The sequence below is a fragment of the Oncorhynchus keta genome, chromosome 35 (assembly GCF_023373465.1).
Source record: "Oncorhynchus keta strain PuntledgeMale-10-30-2019 chromosome 35, Oket_V2, whole genome shotgun sequence".
Taxonomy (NCBI): Eukaryota; Metazoa; Chordata; class Actinopteri; order Salmoniformes; family Salmonidae; genus Oncorhynchus; species Oncorhynchus keta.
Window position 1 is genome coordinate 78,281,851 of NC_068455.1, and position 22,500 is coordinate 78,304,350.

The 22,500-nt window shown below is 49.1% G+C and overlaps 1 protein-coding gene and 1 long non-coding RNA gene across 2 annotated transcripts in view; one reads left to right on the top strand and one right to left on the bottom strand.

Moving 5' to 3' along the window:
- Positions 1-5,961: 5,961 nt before the first annotated feature.
- Positions 5,962-22,500, top strand: part of LOC118380285 (exocyst complex component 6B-like) — a 74,994-nt gene continuing 58,455 nt past the window's right edge. Inside the window, exons 1-4 of the mRNA XM_052497958.1 lie at positions 5,962-6,103; positions 11,692-11,826; positions 12,387-12,566; positions 16,108-16,137. Of these exons, the coding sequence (XP_052353918.1) occupies positions 5,963-6,103; positions 11,692-11,826; positions 12,387-12,566; positions 16,108-16,137 (486 nt within the window). The 5' untranslated portion in view covers position 5,962. The remainder of the gene's footprint in view (positions 6,104-11,691; positions 11,827-12,386; positions 12,567-16,107; positions 16,138-22,500) is intronic.
- Positions 7,833-9,177, bottom strand: LOC127916308 (uncharacterized). The gene is made up of 5 exons (XR_008094310.1): positions 9,034-9,177; positions 8,542-8,738; positions 8,395-8,492; positions 8,297-8,345; positions 7,833-7,911 (listed from the first exon to the last, which is right to left on the bottom strand). It is a non-coding gene; the product is annotated as an uncharacterized LOC127916308 (long non-coding RNA).

The window sequence follows — 22,500 nt, forward strand, 5'->3', positions numbered from 1 at the left end:
AAGATAAGATTATTTATTCTCTGTCTCTGTCTCTGTCTCTCTCTGTCTCTCTCTCTGTCTCTCTCTCTCTCTCTCTGTCTCTCTCTCTCTCTCTCTCTCTCTCTGTCTCTCTCTCCTGTCTCTCTCTCTCTTTCTCTCTTCCTTCTATCTCTTTCTCTGTCTCTTCTCTCTCTCTCTTTCTCTCTCTCTCTCTGTCTCTCTCTCTCTGTCTCTCTCTCTGTCTCTTCTCTCTCTGTCTCTCTACTCTGTCTCTCTCTCTGTCTCTCTGTCTCTCTCTTCTGTCTGTCTCTCTCTCTATCTCTCTCTCTGTCTCATCTTCTCTCTCTCTCTCTTCTCTCTCTCCTCCCTGTCTCTCTCTCTGTCCGTCTCTCTCTCTGTCTCTTCTCTCTCTCTCTCTGTCTCTCTCTCTCTCTATGTTCTCTCTCTGTTCTCTCTCTCTCTAGTTCTCTTCTCTTCTCTCATGTTCTCTGTCTCTCTCTATTCTAGTTCTCTCTGTCTCTCTTCTCTACTTCTCTGTCTCTTGTCTCTCTCTCTCTCTGTGTCTCCCTCTCTACTTTCTCTCTTCTGTGCCTATCCAGTCCTTGTTTTTCGGTAATTCCTGATTGCTCGACTATGAGTACGCTCAGCATTGTTTCAACTTTAATTTCTCTGTCAACCATAGCCCCACTACTAACACACACACACACACACATTTTATATTGCTATCCTAGACAAATAATTCCATTCCAGTCCAAAACCTATTTTCCTTAACCCATAACACCTAACCCAACCAAGCCCAAACCTTACATACACTGTAACCCTAATATAGGGGGTATTGCTGTTGCCATTCATGTATACCATCTTCATCAGCTGTACAACATAGACCTCCTGCACTATCTTCCTCTTTCTTCCTTTCTCTCTTCTCCTCTCTTCTCCTCTTACCTCTCGCTCTTTCAGTCCCTTTTTTTCTTCCTCTCTACTTCCTAAGACCTTAGACTAACAACATTTATCTCCTCTATCTTTCCCTTTCCTTTCCTCCCCATATCTTTCTCTCTTTCCCTTCTCTTTTCTCCCCTCTCTATCTTTCTCCCTTTCCTTCTCTTTCTCTCCTCTCTATCCTTCTCCCTTTCCTTCTCTTTCTCTCCCTCTCTATCCTTCTCCTTTCCTTCTCCTCCCTCTATCTTTCTCCTTTCCTTCTTTCTCTCCCTCTCTATCTTTCTCCCTTTCCTTCTCTCTTTCTCTCTCCCCTCTATCTTTCTCCTTTCCTTCTCTTTCTCTCCCTCTGTCCTTCTCCTTTCCTTCTCTTTCTCTCCTCTCTATCCTTCTCCCTTTCCTTCTTTCTCTCCCTCTCTATCTTTCTCCCTTTCCTTCTCTTTCTCTCCCCTCTCTATCCTTCTCCTTTCCTTCTCTTTCTCTCCCCTCTCTATCCTTCTCCTTTCCTTCTCTTTCTCTCCTCTCTATCTTTCTCCCTTTCCTTCTTTCTCTCCCTCTATCTTTTCCTCCCTTTCCTTCCCTTTCTCTCCCCTCTCTATCCTTCTCCTTTCCTTCTCTTTCTCTACCCTCCCTATCCTTCTCCTTCTTCTTCGATCTTCTTTCTCCTTCTCGATCCTTCTCTCTTCCTCGATCCTTCTTCCTTCTTCGATCCTTCTCCTTCTTTCCTTCTGATCCTTCTTTCTCTCCTTCGATCCTTCTCCTTTCTTTCTCGATCCTTCTTCTTCTTTCTTCGATCCTTCTCTTTCGATCCTTCTCTTTCTTCCTTTCTTCGATCTCTCCTCTCGATCCTTCTTCCTTTCGATCTCTTTCTCTTCTCTCGATCCTTTCCCTTCTTCTCGATCCTTCTCCTCTCTGATCCTTCTCTCTTCTTCTTCGATTCTTCGATCCTTCTTCCTTTCTTCTCGATCCTTCTTTCCTCTTCTCGATCCTTCTCCTTCTTCGATCCTTCTCTCGATCCTTCTCTTCTCGATCTTTCTTCTCTCTCGATCCTTCATCCTTCCTTCTCTTTCTCCCCTCTCTATCTTTCTCCTTTCCTTTCTTTCTCTCCCTCTCTATCATTCTCTCCTTTCCTTTCTCTATCTCTATCCTTCTCCTTTCCTTCTTTCTCTCCTCTATCCTTCACCTTTCCTTCTCTTTCTCTCCTCTCTATCCTTCTCCTTTCCTTCTCTTTCTCTCCCCTCTCTATCCTCCTTTCCTTCTCTTTCTCTCCTCTCTATCTTTCTCCTTTCCTTCTCTTTCTCTCCTCTCTATCCTTCTCCCTCATTCTCTTTCTCTCCCTCTCTATCCTTCTCTCCTTTCCTTCTTTCTCTCTCCTCTCTATCTTTCTCCTTTCCTTCTCTTTTCTCTCCCCTCTCTATCTTTTTTCCCTTTCCTTCTCTTTTCTCCCTCTCTATCTTTCTCCCTTTCCTTCTCTTTCTCTCTTTCCCTCTCTATCCTTCTCCTTTCCTTCTCTTTCTCTCCCTCTCTATCCTTCTCCCTTCTTTTCTCCTCTCTTCCTCCCCTCTCCCATTTCTCTATCTTTCTCTCCCCCTCTATCTTTCTCCTTCTTTCTTTCCCCCCTCTCTATCTTTCTCCCTTTCCTTCTCTTTCTCTCCCCTCTCTATCCTTCTCCCTTTCCTTCTCTTTCCCTCCTCTCTATCCTTCTCCCTTTCCTTCTCTTTCTCTCCTCTCTATCCTTCTCCCTTTCCTTCTCTTTCTCTCCTCTCTATCCTTCTCCTTTCCTTCTCTTTCTCTCCCTCTCTATCCTTCTCCTTTCCTCTTTCTCTCTCCTCTCTATCCTTCTCCTTTCCTTCTCTTTCTCTCCCCTCTCTATCCTTCTCCCTTTCCTTCTCTTTCTCTCCCCTCTCTATCCTTCTCCTTTCCTTCTCTTTCTCTCCCCTCTCTATCTTTCTCCCTTTCCTTCTCTTTCTCTCCCTCTCTATCCTTCTCCTTTCCTCTTTCTCTCCCTCTCTATCCTTCTCCCTTTCCTTCTCTTTCTCTCCCCTCTCTATCCTTCTCCTTTCCTTCTCTTTCTCTCCCCTCTCTATCCTTCTCCCTTTCCTTCTCTTTCTCTCCCTCTCTATCCTTCTCCCTTTCCTTCTCTCTTTCTCTCCCCCTCTCTATCCTTCTCCTCCTTCCTTCTCTTTCTCTCCCTCTCTATCCTTCTCCTTTCCTTCTCTTTCTCTCCCCTCTCTATCCTTCTCTTTCTTTTCTCCCTCTTTCCTTCTCCCTTTCTTCTCTTTCTCTCCCTCTATCCTTCTCCCTTTCCTTCTCTTTCTCTCCCCTCTCTATCCTTCTCCCTTTCCTTCTCTTTCTCTCCCTCTCTATCCTTCTCCCTTTCCTTCTCTTTTTCTCTCCCCTCTCTATCCTTCTCCTTTTTCCTTCTCTTTCTCTCCCTTTCTCTATCTTTCTCTATCCTTTCCTTCTCTTTCTCTCCCCTCTCTATCCTTCTCCTTTCCTTCTCTTTCTCTCCCCTCTCTATCCTTCTCCCTTTCCTTCTCTTTCTCTCCCCTCTCTATCCTTCTCCCTTTCCTTCTCTTTTCTCCCCTCTCTATCCTTCTCCTTTCCTCTCTTTCTCTCCTTCTCTCTATCCTTCTCCCCTTTCCTTTCCTTCTCTTTCTCCTCTCTCTTCCTCCCCTCCCTTCCTTCTCTTCCTCTCTTCTCCTTTCTCTATCCTCTCTATCTCCCTTTCCTTCTCTTTTCCCTCTCTATCCTTCTCCCTTTCCTTCTCTTTCTCTCCCCTCTCTATCCTTCTCCTTTCCTTCTCTTTCTCTCCCCTCTCTATCCTTCTCCCTTTCCTTCTCTTTCTCTCCTTCTATCCTTCTCCCTTTCCTTCTCTTTCTCTCCCTCTCTATCCTTCTCCCTTTCCTTCTCTTTCTCTCCCCTCTCTATCCTTCTCCCTTTCCTTCTCTTTCTCTCCTCTCTATCCTTCTCCCTTTCCTTCTCTTTCTCTCCCCTCTTCCTCTCCCTTTCCTTCTCCCTTTTTCTTTCTCCCCTCTCTATCCTTCTCCTTTCTTCTCTTTCTCTCCCTCTCTATCCTTCTCCTTTCCTTCTCTTTCTCTCCCCTCTCTATCTTTCTCCCTTTCCTTCTCTTTCTCTCTTCTCCCGCTTGTCTCTTTTTTGCCAAGTCATCAAATTGACCTTGAGGAATTTTTCTCCCTCTGAAACGTTGTTTGGAGTTCTGTCTTTCCCCCTGGAGTGCAGAGAACGTTTTTGTGGATTCCTGTCGTTCAGTCAGTCTCAAGACAATAAGGCACAATTTAGGGATTTGGTTGGTGTGTGTGTGTGTGTGTGTGTGTGTGTGTGTGTGTGTGTGTTCGAAATGGTGTTTGTTAGCCATAGGCCTGCTGTGGCCTCGACTTACGTAGTTAGACTCTCTCTCGTACCCAAAAAATCAAAATATATTTCAGATGTTTCAAAGTAGCCACCCTTTGCCTTGATGACAGCTTTGCACACTCTTGGCATTCTCTCAACCAGCTTCATGAGATATTCACCTGGAATGCTTTTCCAACAGTCTTGAAGGAGTTCCCACGTATGCTAAGCACTTGTTGGCTGCTTTTCCTTCACTCTGCGGTCCAACTCATCCCAAACCATCTCAATTGGGTTTGTGGTCAGATGATTGTGGAGGCCAGGTCATCTGATGCAGCACTCCATCACTCTCCTTCTTGGTGAAATAGCCCTTACGCAGCCTGGAGGTGTGTTGGGTCATTGTCCTGTTGAAACACAAATGATAGTCCCACTAAGTGCAAACCAGATGGGATGGTTTATCACTGCAGAATGCTGTGGTAGCCATGCTGGTTAAGTATGCCTTGAATTCTAAATAAATCAGTGTCACCAGCAAAGCACCCCTACACCATCACACCTCCTCCTCCATGCTTCACAGTTAGAACCACACATGCAGAGATCTGTCCACCTATTCTGCATCTCACAAAGACACTGCAGTTGGAACCAAAAAAATCTAAAATTTGGACTCATCAGACCAAAGAACAGATCTAATGTTCATTGCTCGTGTTTCTTGGACCAAGCAAGTCTCTTCTTCTTAATGGTGTCCTTTAGTAGTGATTTCTTTGCAGCAATTTGACCACGAAGGCCTGATTCACACAGTCTCCTCTGAACAGTTGATGCTGACATGTGTCTGTTACTTGAACTCTGTGAAGCATTTATTTGGGCTGCAATTTCTGAGTCTGGTAACTCTAATGAACTTATTCTCTGCAGCAGAGGTAACTCTGGTGTCTTCCTTTCCTGTGGTGGTCCTCGTGAGAGCCAGTTTTATCATAAGCGCTTGATTGTTTTTGTGACTGCACTTGAAGCAACTTTCAAAGTGCTTGAAATGTTCCATATTGACTTCATGTCTTAAAGTAATTATTTGAGCTGTTCTTGCTGACTTGGTCTTTTTACCAAATAGTGCTATCTTCTGTATACCTGGATTCCAGGTGACTACCTCATTAAGCTGGTTGAGATAATGCCAAGAGTGGGAAAAGCTGTGATCAAAGCACAGGGTAGCTACTTTGAAACATCTGAAATATATTTCGATTTTTTTTTTCTTTTTTTTTCGATTTTTTTTCTACTTTGAAGAATTTCAAATATAAAATATATTTTTATTTGTTGAACACGAGTTTGAATAAAATATATTTAACACATATATTTATTTGTTTAACATTTTTTTTTGGTTACTACATGATTCCATATGTTTTATCATAGTTTTGTTGTCTTCACTATTATTCTACAATGTAGAATGGCTTATACTTTTAGTTAAGAAGAAAACACGCTTAGTGACTATTTGTGATTTGTTGCTCGGCGCGGTGCGTTTCAGGGACATTTTCACTCAGTTTGTAAACTACACCCGGCACTCTACTCTACCGGCAAACATTACCGGTGTGTCCGTGCCCTTAAAGAACCTTCCTGTCTTACAGGGTAGATGTGTCACTGTTGCAAAAACGTGAGATGCTCCTATTCAGTTCAGTGAAACCTTGCAGAGCCCGACTGCTACTTTGAAATGTGTTTATCTCTTATGTTATTATCATCTTTCTGTGTTTTCAGCTCTACAGAGATTGATGATGTCATCCGTAAGTCGACCAACCTGCTGTTAACCAGAACGCTCAGTAACTGTCTACAGTACGCAATGAAGAAGAAGAACGTAGGACTGGCTGAGGTAAGAGTGCGTGTCGGTCTTTCTATAAATAATGGGCTCGATGTGTGACAGTGGGATCAACATTTCAAAATGGTAAAGAAAATATATATTTTTATGCAGTTCCACTTGTGTACTTGGAGGAATATATACAAATTGGCCACTCGGGAACATTAGATGTTGTCTTGGTAAACGGCTCCAGTCAATTTGTCCTTGTGTTTTAGGTTATTGTGCTGCTGAAAAGGTGAATTTGTCTCCGCAGTGTCTGGTGGAAAGTAGACCAAACCAGACTGAACCATTTTGCCTGTGTTTAGCTGTATTCTGTTTATTTTTATCCTAAAGAAAACTCCCTAGTCCTTGCTGATGACAAGCATACCCATAACATGATGCAGCCACCACCATGCTTGGAAATATGAAGAGTGGTACTCTGGGATGTGTTTTATTTGCTCCAAACTTAACACTTTGTATTCAGGACACAGCGGGGGGTTTATTTAAGGTACTCTTTGAAGAGGTAGGGGTTCAGATGTTTTCAGAAGATGGGCAGGGACTCTGCTGTCCTAGCTTCAGCGGGAAGCTGGTTCCACCATTGGGTTGCCAGGACCGAGAAGAGCTTGGACTGGGCTGAGCGGGAGCTGGCCTCGCGTAGGGCCAAGAGACCAGAAGTGACCGAACGGAGTGCTCGGGTTGGGGTGTAGGGTTTGAGTGTAGGGAGGGGCAGTTCCTCTTGCTGCTCTGTAGGTAAATACCATGGTCTTGTAGTGGATGGGTTGGGGTGTAGGGTTTGAGCGTAGCCTGGATGTAGGGAGGGGCAGTTCCTTAGGAAAGCACCATGGTCTTGTAGTTGATGCGAGCTTCGACTGGAAGTCAGGGGAGTGTGCGGAGGAGCGGAGGGACGTGGAAGAGCTTGGGACGGTTGAACACCAGGCGGGCTGCAGTGTTCTGGATATATTACTGGGGTCTAAAAGAACCGTGTTTGTGTCTGTCACTCAATATTTCTTGGTTTATCACTCGCTCTCTCTCGCTCCATCTGTCTCTGTCTCTTTATCCTTTCTCTTTCTCGAGTCTTTTCTCAGACTCTATTTGGAGTGTTTGTACTGTGAGCGACAGCAAGGCGACAGTAAGAGTTAATGAGATCCTCGAGTGTTAAAGGGGTTGCTATGAGGTAAAACATTGTGCCCCTCCCTCAGTAAGGAAGAGGGTCAGTGTTAATATACAGAATGTAGCTATATTTACATCCAGTGAATTAGATCAGAGTATTCAGTGTGAAACACACTGAGAAAATCTCCCTGCCAATAGGTACTGGGGAGAAGAGGGAGGGAGAAGAGAGATGGGGAGAGGAGGGAGGGAGAAGAGAGATGGGGAGAGGAGGGAGGGAGAAGAGAGATGGGGAGAGGAGGGAGGGAGGGAGAAGAGGGATGGGGAGAAGAGGGATGGGGAGAAGAGGGATGGGGAGAAGAGGGATGGGGAGAAGAGGGATGGGGAGAAGAGGGAGGGAGGGAGAAGAGGGATGGGGAGAAGAGGGATGGGGAGAAGAGGGATGGGGAGAAGAGAGATGGAGGGAGGGGAGAAGAGGGATGGGGAGAAGAGAGATGGGGAGAGGAGGGAGGGTACTTAAGAAAATCTCCTGCCAATAGGTACTGGGGAGAAGAGGGAGGGAGAAGAGGGATGGGGAGAAGAGAGATGGGGAGAGGAGGGAGGGAGAAGAGGGATGGGGAGAGGAGGGAGGGAGAAGAGGGATGGGGAGAGGAGGGAGGGTACTTAATCACAGTGGGAGTCTGTTCCTTCTTTTACTAGACCAAAAGTGGTACCTGCTGCCCCCAGTAGCGAATGACCTACCCTTCCTACTCTTAGAATCACAGTGCTGCCCCGGTAGTGAAGGACCTACCCTTTCTACTCGTAGAATCAGTGCGGCCCCGGTAGTGAAGGACCTACCCTTTCTACTCGTAGAATCACAGTGCTGCCCCCAGTAGGAATGACCTACCCTTTCTAGGTAGAATCACAGTGCTGCCCCGGTAGTGAAGGACCTACCCTTTCTACTCGTAGAATCACAGTGCTGCCCCCAGTAGCGAATGACCTACCCTTCCTACTCGTAGAATCACAGTGCTGCCCCGGTAGTGAAGGACGTACCTTTCTACTCCTAGAATCACAGTGCTGCCCCGGTAGTGAAGGAACCCTTCCTACTCGTAGAATCACAGTGCTGCCCCGGTAGTGAAGGACCTACCCTTCCTACTCGTAGAATCACAGTGCTGCCCCGGTAGTGAAGGACCTACCCTTTCTACTCCTAGAATCACAGTGCTGCCCCGGTAGTGAAGGACCTACCCTTTCTACTCCTAGAATCACAGTGCTGCCCCGGTAGGGAAGGACCTACCCTTCCTACTCGTAGAATCACAGTGCTGCCCCGGTAGGGAAGGACCTACCCTTTCTACTCCTAGAATCACAGTGCTGCCCCGGTAGTGAAGGACCTACCCTTTCTACTCCTAGAATCACAGTGCTGCCCCGGTAGGGAAGGACCTACCCTTCCTACTCGTAGAATCACAGTGCTGCCCCCAGTAGCGAATGACCTACCCTTTCTACTCCTAGAATCACAGTGCTGCCCCGGTAGTGAAGGACCTATCCTTTCTACTTGTAGAATCACAGTGCTGCCCCAGTAGTGAAGGACCTACCCTTTCTACTCCTAGAATCACAGTGCTGCCCCGGTAGGGAAGGACCTATCCTTTCTACTCGTAGAATCACAGTGCTGCCCCGGTAGTGAAGGACCTACCCTTTCTACTCCTAGAATCACAGTGCTGCCCCGGTAGGGAAGGACCTACCCTTCCTACTCGTAGAATCACAGTGCTGCCCCCAGTAGCGAATGACCTACCCTTTCTACTCCTAGAATCACAGTGCTGCCCCGGTAGTGAAGGACCTATCCTTTCTACTTGTAGAATCACAGTGCTGCCCCGGTAGTGAAGGACCTATCCTTTCTACTTGTAGAATCACAGTGCTGCCCCGGTAGTGAAGGACCTATCCTTTCTACTCGTAGAATCACAGTGCTGCCCCGGTAGTGAAGGACCTACCCTTCCTACTCATAGAATCACAGTGCGGCCCCGGTAGTGAAGGACCTACCCTTCCTACGTAGAATCACAGTGCTGCCCCGGTAGTGAAGGACCTACCCTTTCTACTCCTAGAATCACAGTGCTGCCCCCGGTAGTGAAGGACACCCTTTCTGCTCCTAGAATCACAGTGCTGCCCCGGTAGTGAAGGACCTACCCTTCCTACTCGTAGAATCACAGTGCTGCCCCGGTAGGGAAGGACCTACCCTTTCTACTCCTAGAATCACAGTGCTGCCCCGGTAGTGAAGGACTACCCTTTCTGCTCCTAGAATCACAGTGCTGCCCCGGTAGTGAAGGACCTACCCTTCCTACTCGTAGAATCACAGTGCTGCCCCGGTAGGGAAGGACCTACCCTTTCTACTCCTAGAATCACAGTGCTGCCCCGGTAGTGAAGGACCTATCCTTCCTACTTGTAGAATCATACTGCTGCCCCGGTAGTGAAGGACCTATCCTTCCTACTTGTAGAATCACAGTGCTGCCCCGGTAGTGAAGGACCTATCCTTTCTACTCGTAGAATCACAGTGCTGCCCCGGTAGTGAAGGACCTATCCTTTCTACTTGTAGAATCACAGTGCTGCCCCGGTAGTGAAGGACCTATCCTTTCTACTTGTAGAATCACAGTGCTGCCCCGGTAGTGAAGGACCTACCCTTTCTACTCATAGAATCACAGTGCGGCCCCGGTAGTGAAGGACCTACCCTTTCTACTTGTAGAATCACAGTGCTGCCCCGGTAGTGAAGGACCTATCCTTTCTACTTGTAGAATCACAGTGCTGCCCGGTAGTGAAGGACCTACCCTTCCTACTCATAGAATCACAGTGCTGCCCGGTAGTGAAGGACCTATCCTTTCTACTCGTAGAATCACAGTGCTGCCCCGGTAGTGAAGGACCTACCCTTTCTACTTGTAGAATCACAGTGCGGCCCCGGTAGTGAAGGACCTACCCTTTCTACTCTTAGAATCACAGTACTGCCCCCGGTAGTGAAGGACCTATCCTTTCTACTCATAGAATCACAGTGCTGCCCCGGTAGTGAAGGACCTACCCTTTCTACTCCTAGAATCACAGTGCTGCCCCGGTAGTGAAGGACCTACCCTTTCTACTTGTAGAATCACAGTGCTGCCCCGGTAGTGAAGGACCTACCCTTTCTACTTGTAGAATCACAGTGCGGCCCGGTAGTGAAGGACCTACCCTTTCTACTTGTAGAATCAGTGCCCCCGGTAGTGAAGGACTTGTAGAATCACAGTGCTGCCCCGTAGTGAAGGACCTACCCTTTCTACTTGTAGAATCACAGTGCGGCCCCGGTAGTGAAGGACCTACCCTTTCTACTTGTAGAATCAGTGCGGCCCCGGTAGTGAAGGACCTACCCTTTCTACTTGTAGAATCACAGTACTGCCCCCGGTAGTGAAGGACCTACCCTTTCTACTTGTAGAATCACAGTACTGCCCCCGGTAGTGAAGGACCTACCCTTTCTACTCCTAGAATCACAGTGCGGCCCCGGTAGTGAAGGACCTACCCTTTCTATTCCTAGAATCACAGTGCTGCCTCGGTAGTGAAGGACCTACCCTTTCTACTCCTAGAATCACAGTGCTGCCCCGGTAGTGAAGGACCTATCCTTCCTACTTGTAGAATCATACTGCTGCCCCGGTAGTGAAGGACCTATCCTTTCTACTTGTAGAATCACAGTGCTGTTCTGTGGCCAACAACTTGACTTTGAGCCAATCAGAGAGCACGGAACCCCATGGGAGGCACCAAAAAAAAAAAGTTAAATATATATTTCCCGTACATCCACAAATGAGCCAGTCACACTTCATGTGCAATGTAAGCTATGGGATGGTAACTAGCTAAGTGCACAGATACAATGCACACAGCACTAAATACTTCCTCCAAGCTAACTAACCACTGTAGCTAGTATTGACATAATTAAATCACAATGGATTAGCGAGTTTTCCATGAAACCGCTGCAGTGTCCTAGCTAGCTTAGGACACTCCACTAATATGTTTACATTAGCTAGCTAGCTAACCATTTTGTTTTGGGCTGGCAGTATGGGATATTGAGAGTGAATTAAGAATCTTCTTTGTCATCTTGCTAGTTAGTTATCTAGCTGGGGTCATTTGGCTAGTATCAACAAAGGCCTTTCTACAAAAGAACAACATTAGCGCAGCTAGCGTAGAATCAAGACCTTAAGTACACGGACATGCCAAACAACGCTACTTTCTGGTTTAGAGTTTTAGAACAAAGCTGAGTGACTGACTTTCAAGGTCTTTGCTGCGTGACTCTTCACAGGTGCTGAGTATTGTAGGCAGGGAAACGTTTGACAATCCTACCTTTTTTTTGTCTGAGCTTTTAAAGAGGATGTTGGGGAATGTTGCTTATGAGGTCTCTGAGGGGTCCCTCTGCCTGATCACGTGTGTGTGTGTGTGTGTGTGTGTGTGTGTGTGTGTGTGTGTGTGTGTGTGTGTGTGTGTGTGTGTGTGTGTGTGTGTGTGTGTGTGTGTGTGTGTGTGTGTGTGTGTGTGTGTGTCAGCTGGTTCAGGTGATCATCAACACGACCCAGCTGGAAGCATCATGTGTTTACCTGGAGGAGTTCATCTCCAACATCACCAATGTTCCCCCCGATACCGCCAACGCTACCAAGCTCTACGGGACGTCCACGTTTAAGGTATGCACATGCTCATGCACAGCCAGACCCCCCCCCTCCCTCAACCGTCCTTCTCTCCATCCACCACTTGTCTTTTCTTACAGCCACTGATTTTTCTGATAAACTTCTCTCGAGAGTTTCTAACTTGCTGTACTATGTGGTTGACTTACCTTAATCAATAAACCTTAATTGACTGAACTGACTGTAAAGTAGAGCCCAAGCAATAAATCGGTGAACGATATTATCGTCCGATTTATAAGCATTTCACAGAAATATTTGTATCTGTGTAGTGGTTAGAGCTTTGGACTAGTAACCGGAAGGTTGCGAGTTCAAACCCCCGAGCTGACAAGGTAAAAATCTGTCGTTCTGCCCCTGAGCAAGACAGTTAACCCACTGTTCCCCAGGCGCCGAAGACATGGATATGGATGAAGGCAGACTTCTCTGATTCAGAGGGGTTGGGTTAAATGTGGAAGACACATTTCAGTTGAATACATTCAGTTGAACAACTGACTAGGTATTCCCCTTTCCCCTCTGCTAAATGACCTAAATGTAAAAATAAAAATGTAAAAATCTCTCTCCAGGATGCGAGACATGCAGCAGAAGAGGAGATCTACACCAATCTGAATGCTAAGATCGACCAGTTCCTTCAGCTGGCAGACTACGATTGGACAGCAGCCCAGGGGGGCGGGGCTCCGAGCGACTACCTGAGTGACCTCATCGCCTTCCTCTGTTCCACTTTCTCTGTCTTCACACACCTGCCGGTTAGTATCTCACATACACACACCTTCTCCGTCTTCACACCTGGCGGGTTAGCATCTCACATACACACACCTTCTCTGTCTTCACACACCTGCTGGTCAGTATAAATTAATCAATCAAATGAATTTTATAAAGGCCTTTACAGATCAGTGCTTTAGAGATCCCGGGCCTAAACACGAAAGAGCAAGTTAAGTAAAACCACAGTGGAAAAAACTGTCTGGAAGGAATAAATCTAGAAGAACCAGGTTCTGAGGGGTGACCAGTCCTCTACTGGCTGTACTGGGTAGAGAGGAACCAGGCTCTGAGGGGTGGTCAGTCCTCTACTGGCTGTACTGGGTAGAGAGGAACCAGGCTCTGAGGGGTGACCAGTCCTCTACTGGCTGTACTGGGTAGAGAGGAACCAGGCTCTGAGGGGTGGTCAGTCCTCTACTGGCTGTACTGGGTAGAGAGGAACCAGGCTCTGAGGGGTGGTCAGTCCTCTACTGGCTGTACTGGGTAGAGAGGAACCAGGCTCTGAGGGGTGGCCAGTCTTCTACTGGCTGTACTGGGTAGAGAGGAACCAGGCTTTAATATATCCACCAAATTTTCATTCCTCAGGATGACACTTATTTTGTGAAGTGCACCAGTCTCTCCTGTAGCAAAGCACCCCCACAACATGATGCTGCCACCCCCGTGCTTCACGGTTGGGATGGTGTTCTCCGGCTTGCAAGCCTCCCCTTTTTCTTCCAAACATAACGATGGTCCTTATTAGTTCCAAACAGTTCTATTTTTGTTTCATCAGACCAGAGGACATTTCTCCAAAAAGTACGATCTTTGTACCCATGTCCAGTTGCAAACCGTAGTCTGGCTGTTTTGTTGCGGTTTTGGAGCAGTGGCTTCTTCCTTGCTGAGCGGCCTTTCAGGTTATGTCGATATAGGACTCGTTTTACTGTGGATATAGATACTTTTGTACCTGTTTCCTCCAGCATCTTCACAAGGTCCTTTGCTGTTCTGGGATTGATTTGCACTTTTCACACCAAAGTACATTCATCTCTAGGAGACAGCACATGTCTCCTTCCTGAGCGGTATGACGGCTGCGTGGTCCCATGGTGTTTATACTTGCGTACTATTGTTTGTACAAGTGAGCGTGGTACCTTCAGGCGTTTGGAAATTGCTCCCAAGGATGAACCAGACTTGTGGAGGTCTACAATATTTTTCTGAGGTCTTGGCCGATTTTCTTTAGATGTCAAGCAAAGAGGCACTGAGTTTGAAGGTCGGCCTTGAAATAAATCCACAGGTACACCTCCAATTGACTCAAATTATGTAAATTAGCGTTTCAGAAGCTTCTAATGCCATGACGTAATTTTCTACAATATTTTTCTGAGGTCTTGGCCGATTTTCTTTAGATGTCAAGCAAAGAGGCACTGAGTTTGAAGGTCGGCCTTGAAATACATCCACAGGTACAAAGTCAACTTAGTGTAAACTTCTGACCCACTGGAATTGGGTCATAATCTGTGAAAGACAGACAGAAATAATCTGTCTGTAAACAATTGTTTGAGAAATGACTTGTGTCATGCACAAAGTAGATGTCCTAACTGACTTTCCAAAACGATAGTTTGTTAACAAGAAATTTGTGGAGTGGCTGAGAAACGAGTTTCAACCTAAGTATATGTAAACTTAGCACTTCAACTGTATAGGCTTAGGGTTATTATATATATACTTCAACTGTATAGGCTTAGGGTTATTATATATATATATATATATATTAATATAAACAAGAGTTTAAGGAAGAGAAGCTTAGGCCTAGAGAACCGATTTTTGGGGTGGCCAGTCCTCTTCTGGCTGTGCCGGGTGGAGATTATAACAGAACATGGCCAAGATGTTCAAATGTTCATAAATGACCAGCATGGTCAAATAATAATAAGGCAGAACAGTTGAAACTGGATTAGCAGCACGGCCAGGTGGACTGGGGACAGCAAGGAGTCATCATGTCAGGTAGTCCTGAGGCATGGTCCTATGGCTCGTGTCCTCCGAGAGAGAGAAGGAGAGAATTAGAGAACGCACACTTAGATTCACACAGGACACCGAATAGGACAGGAGAAGTATTCCAGATATAACCGACTGACACTAGCCCCCCGACACAAACTACTGCAGCATAAATACTGGAGGCTGTATCAACAAAATTAAACAACACTTTTTGCATATTTAAAGAACTGGATTAGATTATTAAATAGACCTACAATAATTGTAATTAAACAGGTGGCGATGATGTAAAAAAAAAAAAAAAAAAACCATCAAACCCAAATAGCGAGTTTGGACAGAGTCGATTAGGCCAAAGTTTTTTCTCATCTTTGCCCATTAACACTTGTCCCAGAGGACATTCCCCTTGTAGGCTGCTTTTCACGATGACCTTTCACCTCTAACTTTAAAGGCCTCCGTCTTTACAACCCATAGTAGCCCATGCTTCTTTTACTCTCTCGCTCGTCAGACGGAAGGAAGCGCAGTCAGAACCAGTTTCAGTTGGACAGAAGCAAAACTTTTTATTGTGTTGCAATTGGCTGACACGAATAACAAGCTCACGCAGTTCTCATCGACTCACGCACATTAAATTAACAGAGGACGGGTCCAGTCGGGTCAGTATATTTTAATTTCACGAACCCGAGACCAATGGCATTTGTATCAGGCCCGACCCAGATCCGAGACAAAAGTCCCGGGTTCTTGTCTCTGAATTCCGGGTCTGTTGGACCCGTGAAGACCTCTACTACTAACGCAGGGGTCCCGGGTTCTTGTCTCTGAATTCCGGGTCTGTTGGACCCGTGAAGACCTCTACTACTAACGCAGGGGTCCCGGGTTCTTGTCTCTGAATTCCGGGTCTGTTGGACCCGTGAAGACCTCTACTACTAACGCAGGGGTCCCGGGTTCTTGTCTCTGAATTCCGGGTCTGTTGGACCCGTGAAGACCTCTACTACTAACGCAGGGGTCCCGGGTTCTTGTCTCTGAATTCTGGGTCTGTTGGACCCGTGAAGACCTCTACTACTAACGCAGGGGTCCCGGGTTCTTGTCTCTGAATTCTGGGTCTTTTGGACCCGTGAAGACCTCTACTACTAATGCATGTGAAAGTGTGTTTGTGAGTCCTGGTCTTAAATGTTTACTTGTCTCCGATCTGGGTCTGTTTCCTGGGTCTGAGTCAGGGTCACTACATATTTATTATGTACTGGATTCATAGCTCAGTCTAAAATCTCCTTCTCTACATATTCGTATACGGATATAGATTGCATGTTATTAATGCTACAGTTATTTTTTTTTTGGTTGTTAATCCGATTCGCCCTTCTTGATTTCTTGTCTTTATAAAAGTGTATTTTCCCACAAAATTTGAAATAGTTTTAGATTGTTAGGAGCTAGTAACATAACACTTCCGCTGCACTGCTATAACACCTGTTAAACTTTTGATTTGACGAGATTGAGAAAGTGGGTTTGACCTCGGACTGATTTTTTTTTTTTTCTGAGACCGACTCCCAAATCACCCTTCACCCTTGAACCCTCGACTTGCTCTCTTTCCCTTAGGGTAGTGCCATAGAACACGCTAGACTGCCGGTAAGTACAGTTTGAGTGTTACTGACCGTAACAAGACCACAGAGCATGAGCGTGATGCACGATCGCCTGGTTTTTGTCAAGAATACATGTATGGACTGACTGGCTGATGTGGCTCTTACTTATTCTGATGGACAGACACTTTGATTGTCTGACAGAGATTCTGATTGATTGACAGCTCCTAAAAGAGATTATGATTGATTGATAGCTCCTAAAAGTCTGAAAGAGATTCTGATTGGGTGACAGCTCCTAAACGTCTGAAAGAGATTCTGATTGGGTGACAGCTCCTAAAAGAGATTCTGATTGATTGACAGCTCCTAAAAGAGATTCTGATTGGGTGACAGCTCCTAAAAGAGATTCTGATTGGGTGAAGAGTAAAAGATTTTACTATGAGGTTGGGACTCATAGTAAAACATTTGGACGCCGTTTGAGTCCCAAATGGCCCCCTATTCCCTTTATAGTGCACTACTCGTGGGAATAGTGTGCCAGTTGGGATCTCATCCTCTGTGATTAACACCGGGACTCGCTCAGAAATAACCAAATAACTACCCCTTGGCCCTAACTGTATAGATTTGACCCCCTGGGTTCCTTTTGACTGGCCAGCCCTTGATTAACATCTCCCGAAGAGTGAATAACATTCTCCCAGATGCCTCCTACACACAGCCCTGTGACACTGACTTGGCTGAGGCTGCATAAGGGATGTGTGTTTTGACCAGACAGAGACTCTGGCATGTGGGAAACCTTCTCATGGAGCTGATCCTGGTAATGCTGCATATTTAGTATTTAACCAAGACACAGGAAAAAAAAAATAAAGTGAAACTGTCCACCCTGTTCTCCTCTCTACCCTGTTCTCCTCTCTACCCCGTTCTCCTCTTCCACCCCGTTCTCCTCTTCTACCCTGTTCTCCTCTCTACCCCCGTTCTCCTCTCTACCCCCGTTCTCCTCTTCTACCCCGTTCTCCTCTTCTACCCCCGTTCTCCTCTCTACCCTCCTCTTCCATTCCGTTCTCCTCTCTACCCCGTCCTCCTCTCTACCCCGTTCTCCTCTCTACCCCGTTCTCCTCTTCCACCCCGTTCTCCTCTTCTACCCCGTTCTCCTCTCTACCCCCGTTCTCCTCTTCTACCCCCGTTCTCCTCTCTACCCCCGTTCTCCTCTCTACCCCGTTCTCCTCTTCTACCCCCGTTCTCCTCTTCTACCCCCGTTCTCCTCTTCTACCCCCGTTCTCCTCTCTACCCTCCTCTTCCATTCCGTTCTCCTCTTCTACCCCCGTTCTCCTCTCTACCCCCGTTCTCCTCTCTACCCCCGTTCTCCTCTTCGTTCTCCTCTTCCACCCCGTTCTCCTCTTCCACCCGTTCTCCTCTTCCTCTCCTCTTCCACCCCGTTCTCCTCTTCCACCCCGTTCTCCTCTTCCACCCGTTCTCCTCTTCCACCCCGTCCCCTCTTCCACCCCCGTCCCCCTCTTCCACCCGTTCCCCTCTTCCACCCCGTCCCCCTCTTCCACCCCGTTCCTCCTCTACCCCGTCCTCCTCTCTACCCCGTCCTCCTCTCTTCTCCTCTCTACCCCGTCCTCCTCTCTACCCCGTTCTCTCCTCTCTACCCCGTTCTCCTCTCTACCCCGTTCTCCTCTCTACCCCGTTCTCCTCTCCACCCCGTTCTCCTCTCTCTCTCCTCTCTACCCGTTCTCCTCTCTACCCGTTCTTCTTCTACCCCGTTCTCCTCTTCCACCCCGTTCTCCTCTTCCACCCGTTCTCCTCTTCCACCCGTTCTCCTCTTCACCCGTTCTTCTAATACCCCGTTCTCCTCTTCCCCCTCTCACCCCGTTCTCCTCTTCCCCCTCTCCACCCCGTTCTCCTCTTTCTCTACCCCGTTCTCCTCTTCCCCGTTCTCCTCTTCCACCCGTTCTCCTCTTCCACCCGTTCTCCTCTTCCACCCCGTTCTCCTCTTCACCCGTTCTTCTCTAATACCCCGTTCTCCTCTTCCCCCTCTCTACCCCGTTCTCCTCTTCCCCCTCTCCCCGTTCTCCTCTTCCACCCCGTTCTCCTCTTCCACCCCGTTCTCCTCTTCCACACCGTTCTCCTCTTCCACCCCGTTCTCCTCTTCCACACCGTTCTCCTCTTCCACCCCGTTCTCCTCTTCCACCCCGTTCTCCTCTTCCACACCGTTCTCCTCTTCCACACCGTTCTCCTCTTCCACACCGTTCTCCTCTTCCACCCCGTTCTCCTCTTCCACCCCGTTCTCCTCTTCCACCCCGTTCTCCTCTTCCACCCAGTTCTCCTCTACTCCGTTCTCCTCTCTACCCCGTTCTCCTCTCTACTCCGTTCTCCTCTCTACTCCGTTCTCCTCTCTACTCCGTTCTCCTCTCTACTCCGTTCTCCTCTCTACTACGTTCTCCTCTCTACTCCGTTCTCCTCTTCCACCCCGTTCTCCTCTTCCACCCCGTTCTCTTCTACCCCGTTCTTCTCTAATACCCCGTTCTCCTCTTCCCCCCTCCTCCACCCCATTCTCCTCTTCCCTCCTCTTCCTCTCTCTACCCCGTTCTCCTCTCCGTTCTCTCTCTCTACCCGTTCTCCTCTCTACCCCGTTCTCCTCTCTCCCCGTTCTCCTCTCTACCCCGTTCTCTCTCTACCCAGTTCTCCTCTCTACCCAGTTCTCCCTCTACCCCGTTCTCCTCTCTCTCTCCTCTCTACCCGTTCTCCTTCACCCCGTTCTCTTCCACCCCGTTCTCCCCCTCTCCACCCGTTCTCCCCTTCCACCCCGTTCTCCTCTTCCACCCCGTTCTCCTCTTCCACCCGTTCTCCTCTTCCACCCCGTTCTCCTCTTCCACCCCGTTCTCCTCTTCGTTCTCCTCTTCCACCCGTTCTCCTCTTCCACCCGTTCTCCTCTTCCACCCGTTCTCCTCTTCCACCCCGTTCTCCTCTTCCACCCGTTCTCCTCTTCCACCCGTTCTCCTCTTCCACCCCGTTCTCCTCTTCCACCCGTTCTCCTCTTCCACCCGTTCTCCTCTTTCCCTACTCCGTTCTTCTCCCTCCCTCCCACTCCGTTCTCCTCTTCCCTCCCTCCGCTACCCGTTCTCCTCTTCCCTCCCTCCGCTACTCCGTTCTCCTCTTCCCTCCCTCCCTACTCCGTTCTCCTCTTCCCTCCCTCCGCTACTCCGTTCTCCTCTTCCACCGCTACTCCGTTCTCCTCTTCCGTTCTCCTCTTCCCACTCCGTTCTCCTCTTCCCTCCCTCCGCTACTCCGTTCTCCTCTTCCCTCTCCGCTACTCCGTTCTCCCTCCCTCCGCTACTCCGTTCTCCTCTTCCTCCCTCCGCTACTCCGTTCTCCTCTTCCTCCTCTACTCCGTTCTCCTCTTCCCTCCCTCCGCTACTCCGTTCTCCTCTTCCCTCCCTCCGCCTCCGTTCTCCTCTTCCGTTCTCCTCTTCCACCCGTTCTCCTCTTCCACCCGTTCTCCTCTTCCACCCGTTCTCCTCTTCCACCCGTTCTCCTCTTCCACCCGTTCTCCTCTTCCACCCCGTTCTCCTCTTCCACCCGTTCTCCTCTTCCACCCCGTTCTCCTCTTCCACCCATTCTCCTCTTCCACCCCGTTCTCCTCTTCCACCCCGTCCCCCTCTTCCCCCGTCCCCCTCTTCTCCCCCTCTTCCACCCCCGTCCCCCTCTTCCACCCCGTCCCCCTCTTCTCCCCCTCTTTCCTCCTCTCTCCTCCTCTCTACCCCGTCCTCCTCTCTACCCCGTCCTCCTCTCTACCCCGTTCTCCTCTCTACCCCGTTCTCCTCTCTACCCCGTTCTCCTCTCTAACCCGTTCTCCTCTCTACCCCGTTCTCCTCTCTACCCGTTCTCCTCTCTACCCCGTTCTCCTCTCTACCCCGTTCTCCTCTCTACCCCGTTCTCCTCTCTACCCCGTTCTCCTCTCTACCCCGTTCTCCTCTTCCACCCGTTCTCCTCTTCCACCCGTTCTCCTCTTCCACCCCGTTCTCCTCTTCCACCCCGTTCTCCTCTTCCACCCCGTTCTCCTCTTCCACCCCGTTCTCCTCTTCCACACCGTTCTCCTCTTCCACCCGTTCTCCTCTTCCACCCGTTCTCCTCTTCCACCCGTTCTCCTCTTCCACCCGTTCTCCTCTTCCACCCGTTCTCCTCTTCCACCCCGTTCTCCTCTTCCACCCGTTCTCCTCTTCACCCGTTCTCCTCTTCCACCCGTTCTCCTCTTCCACCCCCGTTCTCCTCTTCCACCCAGTTCTCTTCCATTCCGTTCTCCTCTCTACCCCGTTCTCCTCTCTCTCCGTTCTCCTCCCTCCGTTCTCCTCTCTACTCCGTTCTCTCTTCTTCCCTCCCTTCCACCCGTTCTCCTCTTCCACCCGTTTCTCTTCTACCCCGTTCTCCTCTTCCCTTCCCCCTCCTCCACCCCATTCTCCTCTTCCCTCCTCTTCCCTCCTCTCCCCGTTCTCCTCTCTACCCCGTTCTCCTCTCTCCGTTCTCCTCTCTACCCCGTTCTCCTCTCTACCCCGTTCTCCTCTCTACCCCGTTCTCCTCTCTACTCCGTTCTCCTCTCTACTCCGTTCTCCTCTCTACTCCGTTCTCCTCTTCCACCCCGTTCTCCTCTTCCACCCCGTTCTCCTCTTCCACCCCGTTCTCCTCTTCCACCCCGTTCTCCTCTTCCACCCCGTTCTCCTCTTCCACCCCGTTCTCCTCTTCCACCCCGTTCTCCTCTTCCACCCCGTTCTCCTCTTCCACCCCGTTCTCCTCTTCCACTCCGTTCTCCTCTTCCACTCCGTTCTCCTCTTCCACTCCGTTCTCCTCTTCCACTCCGTTCTCCTCTTCCCTCCGCTACTCCGTTCTCCTCTTCCCTCCCTCCGCTACTCCGTTCTCCTCTTCCCTCCCTCCGCTACTCCGTTCTCCTCTTCCCTCCCTCCGCTACTCCGTTCTCCTCTTCCCTCCCTCCGCTACTCCGTTCTCCTCTTCCCTCCCTCCGCTACTCCGTTCTCCTCTTCCCTCCCTCCGCTACTCCGTTCTCCTCTTCCCTCCCTCCGCTACTCCGTTCTCCTCTTCCCTCCGCTACTCCGTTCTCCACTCTACTCTGTTCTCCTCTTCCCTCCGCTACTCCGTTCTCCTCTTCCCTCCCTCCGCTACTCCGTTCTCCTCTTCCCTCCCTCCGCTACTCCGTTCTCCTCTTCCCTCCCTCCGCTACTCCGTTCTCCTCTTCCTTCCCTCCGCTACTCCGTTCTCCTCTTCTCCTCTTCCCTCCGCTACTCCGTTCTCCACTCTACTCTGCTACTCCGTTCTCCACTCTACTCTGTTCTCCTCTTCCCTCCACTCCGTTCTCCTCTCTACTCCGTTCTCCTCTTCCCTCCTCTACTCCGTTCTCCACTCTACTCTGCTACTCCGTTCTCCACTCTACTCTGTTCTCCTCTTCCCTCCACTCCGTTCTCCTCTCTACTCCGTTCTCCTCTTCCCTCCACTCCGTTCTCCTCTCTACTCCGTTCTCCTCTCTACTCCGTTCTCCTCTCTACTCCGTTCTCCTCTTCCCTCCACTCCGTTCTCCTCTTCCCTCCACTCCGTTCTCCTCTCTACTCCGTTCTCCTCTTCCCTCCACTCCGTTCTCCTCTTCCCTCCACTCCGTTCTCCTCTCTACTCCGTTCTCCTCTCTACTCCGTTCTCCTCTTCCCTCTACTCCATTCTCCTCTTCCCTCCACTCCGTTCTCCTCTCTACTCCGTTCTCCTCTTCCCTCCACTCCGTTCTCCTCTCTACTCTGTTCTCCTCTTCCCTCCACTCCTCATCCTCTAATAGTTCCTGACAGCTACGTGTGTGTGTCGCTTCCCAAAGCAGCTCCATTCTGCTCCTTGTTAGTTCCCCTTTGTTGCTATGTCAAACAGTAATGGTCGTGAGGCTTGTATTGTATAAACATTCGTTGCTCATATCTAATGGTTTCAGTGCCTCCTTCCTCAAGTGAGGACAATGGTTGTGGCTGTGTTGTAGGTCACCCTACTTAGTTCAGCCTGGCTGTTATAGGTCACCCTAGTTAGTTCAGCCTGGCTGTTATAGGTCACCCTACTTAGTTCAGCCTGGCTGTTATAGGTCACCCCACTTAGTTCAGCCTGGCTGTTATAGGTCACCCTACTTAGTTCAGCCTGGCTGTTATAGGTCACCCTACTTAGTTCAGCCTGGCTGTTGTAGGTCAGATGGGTCAGTCTACCTCCCCCATCTCTCTCTGTCAACCTCCCCCATCTCTCTCTGTCAACCTCCCCCATCTCTCTCTGTCAACCTCCCCATCTCTCTGTCAACCTCCCCATCTCTCAGCCTCCCCCTGTCTGTCAACCTCCCCATCTCTCTCTGTCAACCTCCCCCATCTCTCTGTCAGCCTCCCCCCTCTCT